The sequence below is a fragment of the Salvia hispanica genome, chromosome 4 (assembly GCF_029641045.1).
Source record: "Salvia hispanica isolate PSC_SH4W2 chromosome 4, Shi_PSC_v1, whole genome shotgun sequence".
In the NCBI taxonomy this organism is placed as follows: domain Eukaryota; kingdom Viridiplantae; phylum Streptophyta; class Magnoliopsida; order Lamiales; family Lamiaceae; genus Salvia; species Salvia hispanica.
Genome location: NC_142695.1, coordinates 21,273,511 through 21,279,620, shown reverse-complemented (window position 1 = coordinate 21,279,620; position 6,110 = coordinate 21,273,511). Strand labels below are relative to the sequence as shown.

At 41.7% G+C, this 6,110-nt stretch overlaps 1 protein-coding gene across 1 annotated transcript; it reads right to left on the bottom strand.

Annotated features, from left to right (window-relative positions):
• Positions 1–4,128: 4,128 nt before the first annotated feature.
• On the bottom strand, positions 4,129–5,780 carry LOC125194834 (zinc finger BED domain-containing protein RICESLEEPER 2-like). Its single transcript, XM_048093051.1, has 3 exons — positions 5,515–5,780; positions 4,815–5,445; positions 4,129–4,764 (listed from the first exon to the last, which is right to left on the bottom strand). Exons 1-3 carry the CDS (start codon positions 5,778–5,780, stop codon positions 4,129–4,131), a joined length of 1,533 nt encoding a protein of 510 aa, XP_047949008.1.
• Between the last annotated feature and the right edge of the window lie 330 nt (positions 5,781–6,110).

Below are 6,110 nucleotides of genomic sequence, written 5' to 3'. Positions count from 1 at the left end.
AGGGGCTCCAAACCCCAGCAGGAATATGGAACGAGAGGATTATCAGTGTGCCGAAGAATACGCCGGGATTCAGAGTACAAGCAGCATGGGAACTAATCCCTCACTCGAAGGCAGGGGCGTTCAAGTCAAGCTATTCCAAGGCTTCTCACATCGAGGACAGAATCATCCGTTTTGCTTAGACGTTTATCAGCTACAACTTAATGGGAACTGCAAATTCAGCTCTTACAACTACCGACCTTTATTTCACTTGGTGCATGGCAAAGGGCGTTAAGGTACATCTGGGTTATTGGCTGACTCAAGCATGTCATCAAATGACCAGCAACCCTGCTCGACATATGTATACCTGCCACCTCCTAGGCGCCTACCTCCAGCGGAACGTTGAAATGAAGATAGCCAAAGCCGCACCCTTGGTCGTGATGTGCGACCCCCCTGAGGTTTTCAGTTTTGAATACTTTTTCAACAAGGGGTTGCTTCAAGCTCACGGAAAACAAACTTCTTCTACACGGTAGGAGATAAAGTGAAGGCAGAGACTGAGGAGGCTGCGGAGGCCATGCCAAGTGAAGAGATCGAGGAGCTGAGAAAGGATGTCCAGGATGTGAGAAAGGAAATGCAGGTAATGAGGAAGGAAATAGTGAAGGAGCTTGGGGGGATTAAAAAGGTATTGAACGGGAGCCGAGAAGAGGTGAAGACCCTGCGGGGTAATATTGCAGACTTGGCAGCGAAGTCCGCTAAGCAAATCGAGCGCATGACAGAGGCTGTGGACCTTGTAATGAAGATGATGAAATGGTTGCAGAAGACACTCCCCTTGACCCAGTCGAAGGTAACTCCTGGGTCCAGCAGCGAGGTCAAGCAACCAGTGCAGAGCAGTCCATCCGTCCAACGACCACCGCACCCGCTCAAGCAGATGGTCTTCCCACCCGTACCCAAGCAAGTGTCAATCTCAACAAAATCAAAGTCCGTCATGATCAGGAAGCCAGTATCTGACCAACCAGAACAGGAAGATGAGGAGCCGGAGCAGCCGGCGAAAAAAAAAGTGAAGATGACCCGACCCGGAATCCCACCCCAATTTGGCTCTCGAGGGAGCCAGCCCCAGAAGTGAATCACCCCCATGACCAAGTAACTTTTAAATTCTGTTTTCAGTTATTTTTCTTTGTTTTTGTTGTTTGTTTGATATTTGCCATCTGTGTTAGTCTTCTCCCACTTAGCCCAATGCTTGGTCTAACTGTGAGAAGTTTATATTTTCTGTTTTGTTGTGTCTCCTCCCACTTAGCCCGTTGCTCGGTCTAAGTGTAAGAAGTTTTTATTTTCATAAACTGTTTGTTGTGTGTTGCATTGATCTCCCTGTTTCCCCCCTTCACGACGATGGCTTGGGGACAAGCTTGAGTGAAGTGGGAGGGAGAGAGGAGTCAATGCATGTAATTGTCAGCATGATAAGAGTCTTTAGGTCTAGTTTTTGTTTGTGTCGCATGAGCCAGTGAATACAATACGACATGATCTCCTTAGTGAAAGTAATTGAAAATAGGAGGTATTTCAACTTAGAAGCCTTTTCCTTTAATAAGCCAAGTCAATCTGAATGAAGTAAGAACGATAGAGGATGCCTTAACTTACTTAGTTGTGAAGCCCCACTATAAAAGCGAGTTATAAGTCTTAAATAACTTCGAGCTAACACATGTAAAGGGGCCGCCACTGAATGCTTAGGGAGAAGAGTCATGAAGGAGAAAAACAGGGGAATTGGGTTATGAAGGTATAAGCTGGACGAAGTCCAGGAAAAATGAGTAATAAGTTGGACGAAGTCCAGAGGAGAGAAGAGGGAAATTGAGGAATAAGCTGGACAAAGTCCAGAGAATAAAAAAAAAAAAAAACAAAAAAAGAGAGAAGAAGGTATAAGCTGGACGAAGTCCAGGGGAAAGGTATCTAAGGGCAGGAACAATAATAACCTGACCCAGGAAAGAGGAGGAAACTCTCATAACCCGATGCTTCAGTGGTATGACAATAACTTAAGAGAGAATCGGTCCTAACATCCCTGGTGAGGAATCAGTAATCGAGTGAATCCAACAATTGGGTAAGTAAGAGGCTATGTTAACGAACTGACAGATTGGTTAGCTAGAGGAAGGGAAAGGGCCTATTTGGAGGAGTACAACCAGTTGGATTGACCTTAATCTTGTGGGGACGGTTGCCTAAAGGTTGAAGCTAGCTCATGTGTTTATGTGTTTTCATTTGTTTTAAGTCTACATTTGTGCGTCAGTTATGTCTAGGTCTAGGAGTCTGTGTTAAGATAGAGTCTAAAGAGTCGGTCGAAGGATAACCTTGCTTTGGAATTCGCCTTATTCTTTTTCTTGTCTTTATACTTGAGGACAAGTATGGTTTAAGTGTGAGCAGTTTGATAAGGCTAATTTCATGCATCAGTTATGTGGTGAAAAGCATTATATTTTACTGGGTCTAACACAGTTTTTAAGCCAGGTGTGTGACAGAATCGCTGGATCCAGGAAAAGCCGGAGGAAACGGACTAGCGAAGGAAATGAAGGAAAATGAGCAGAAGTGAAGGGAAAAGAATGGCTAGAAGAAGGGAGTCAATAGCTGAGGGCAACAAAGACTATCTATACCTCGCTGGGCCCCACTTCAACGCCTATAAATAAAGGAGCATGCACTACACGAAGAGGATGGATTTTGCTCTTAGCTCACACACAAAACACACACTTGGGAAATGGGAGTTCTGGGGTAGTTTAGGGTTCTAAGGGTCTCATTTTCCGAGAAAGTCAGTCGTAACACCGTCCTCGCGAAGGGCGAAGAAACAATCTACTTACATTCTGTTTTTGCACTTTATTTCGTTCGAACTTCGCGTTTGGAAGTCGATTTGGTTGTTGTTGTTATCGATTCATCTATGCATTTAGTTTCTGTCATGATGGTGTTTATCTTGTGTTGATCTGCGTTGATTCTGTTTTGTTGAAGTTTTATTTCGGCAGTTGCATGTTAATCTCTGTTTTGGTCAATTTTGTGCTTGATCTGGGGAATTCAGCTGTGGATCTGTAGTGTTGTGGTTGATCGGAGGTTGTTTGGTGATTTTGTGGTTATGGAATGATTTTGGCCGGAGTTTGTGTCGGATGCTTGGATCCGGAGTGGATTTAGCATTCGAGGTTGGATCTGAACAGGGGATTCAAGTTGTGCATGGATTTTGAGTTTTCTATTTCCTTTCTATTTTACTTCGTCTAGTAGCCGTAGATCTGTTTAGTTCCCAATTGTTCTTCGCTAAATTGCTTAATTCTAGTCTGCTTTGTTTTTCGATTACGCTTCATACCTGTTTCTACTGAGTTTTGATGCAATCTGATTTGAAGAAGATGATGTCGCCGTTAGTTAGTACTTTAGTTAGTTGTATTTCCAGCTTTTCGTCCGTACTCTGCTTTTTCAGCCATGGTCCCCACCGTCAGTTTATTTCTCAGGTCTAGGTAGTTTAGAATAGTTTTTTTTAGATCTAGTGATCGTCTCAATTTACAGTTTACATGCATGATTTCCGTTTTTGCCTAGATCTAGTTGTTAGCGTAACAGATTTAAATTCCAAGTTTAGTCTAATTTCCTCAACCCAAAAAAAATGCGTGGCAGCAGCCAACCCAAAAATAATTTCCAAGTCCATGAGCATGTTCATTACGCATCCATCTCTGTGGGATCGATCCTTACTTCCTTGTGCTAAATTTTAGTATACGTGGTTGAGGGTTTTTTTTTGAAGTGGTATTCTGTGTTCCAACGATCCGTGAGTTCCTAGACCTTGTGATCTAGTGGATTCACTGGACCCAGGAGTCTTGTTATTCCCTACTGTGCACGCAGTCTAAACAAAACCTAAAAAGGAAAAAGGAAGCTTCACTAGTTTTAGCAATTAATGTGTAGAGGTAGTATTTTTAGGGAATTATTACTTGTTTTGTGTACTTAAATTGCACCCTAAAATTCACAACACATATCAAAGCTCCTACCATATTTGGAGTCAAGGAGCTTCTGAATTGGGAGAGAACAAGACCCCCTGTGCTAAACGCAGCTTTAGAAGCACTAGATATGGGGATAGCCATGATATCTTTTGACATTTCGAACAGAATAGGATAGCGTACAACGTGTTTCTTCCACCAAGCTATTATATCAGAGTCATCTTGTATTGTTTCTTGAAAGATAGAGTTTCAGCTCTGAATATCTAGTGGCATCGTCATCATCATCATCTTCCTCAGTAATATGTAGCTGACTGCACAATCCTTGCCCAAGAAATCGAAGATTATCCAACGGATTGGCCATTGATGATGTTGGTGGTGGTGCTGGTGTGTGATCCACAACTGGAGTCACCTCAGCATGATACAACTCAAATAAGTCATGCAATGAGTCATTTATATCTTCCACCAACTGACTCGCACAATAATCACCATAGACAAATTTCAAACAAGTCAACATGTGCTTCATCTTTTGCTGAGGATCTAAGATTGCAGCAATGTAAATGATCTTGTTCATGTCCGGGTTCAATTCAGTTTCCTCCAGCCAATATTTTCCAAGTTTCTCCTTCATCTTCTTTGCCATGTTCTTTATGTCATCATCTTCTTGACTCTCCAATCGACGGATGATTGTGAAGAGATCACACATTTCTTTGAAAAAGTTGTGTGCTGTGACATATTTGCTGCCAGATACTTCAACCGTGAGATCATAGAACTTCTCAAGGTAGCCACACATCTTCTTGACTTCAATCCAATCTTCTTCTTTGGGCAGACCAAGAGGTTGTTTGTTGTGCTTCTTCCGCTTCAAATCACGACAAAATCAGAGTTAACTAACTCAAATCCCTTCATCACTTGCTCATATGGTATTGTCGCCTCTAGCATTAAGTATGTGGAGTTCCATCTAGTCGGCACATCCAAACATAGAAACTTGGATGTATTCGTCTTAAGCAATGTCGTTGTATCCTTAAATGAATCAAATTTGGCAGGGGAACCTTTTATCCATCTTACAGCTTCCCTCACTCGTCTGATAGACATTCCTATATCAGTCAATCCTTCACACACGACTAGGTTAATGATGTGTACAACACATCTCAGGTGGAGATATTGTCCACCTGCTGGAATCATATTCTTATCAAGAAGCTTTGACTTCAAGTGCCTAATTGCTACATCGTTTGAAGTTGCATTGTCCTTGGTGCAACACATAACTCTTTGTAAACCCCATTCTTCCAAGACAACCATCATTGCTTTAGCAAGATCCCTCCCTTTATGACTACAGACTTTGGAGAAGTTGATAATCTTCTTGTGCAATTTCCAGTCTTTGCCGATGCAATGCGCCGTAACACAAATGAAGTTTGTGTTATTGATTGACGTCCAACAATCTGTAGTAATTGACACTCTCCCTATTCCTGTAGAGCTGAAAAAGACCTTGACATGTTCCTTTTGCTCCACAAACATCTTCACACAGTATGCACGAATAGTGTATCTACTTGGGATCTTGAACTGCGGAAAAACTGCTCTTATAAACTGCTTGAAACCATCTCACTCAACGAACCTGAAAGGAAGTTCATTGAGGATAATCATCTTGCATAGTGCAATCCTACAAGCTTCCTGGTTGAATCTCCAAGTTGTCAATGACCCTGGCACTTCTTGGTTGAGCATTGTCTGCCCTTGTTTAGCTGCATGCTTCTTTAAACATGATTGATGGTGTTTCCACATTGTTATGGTTCTATTTAACTTAGGATCAGCTTCAATCAATTTCTCACATCGGTTGCATTTTCCTTTCTGAACCTTTGTAGCAGGATTTCCCCCCTCAACCATGACTTTTGTGAAAACATCTCATATATCCGAGCTTAGTGGAACTTTTCGCTTCTTTGACTCTTTTGCAGTAACTTGTTCCATTTCTTGTATTTCAATGTCTTCAGGCATTTCAAAATCTGGATCCAGTATATTATCCACCATCTGTAATTTCAAGCACGATAGCATAAAGCCATAAGCCATAAACAATTTAACAATAAAGAGTAAAGGATAAAATCACTAAACAATAACCCCAATCAAAATTACTCCTAAATATAATTAAAACTGAACAGTACAAAATAATAAACACTAAAGTCCAAGTTGCTAACAACTCATTAAAGAAATCGACCAAGG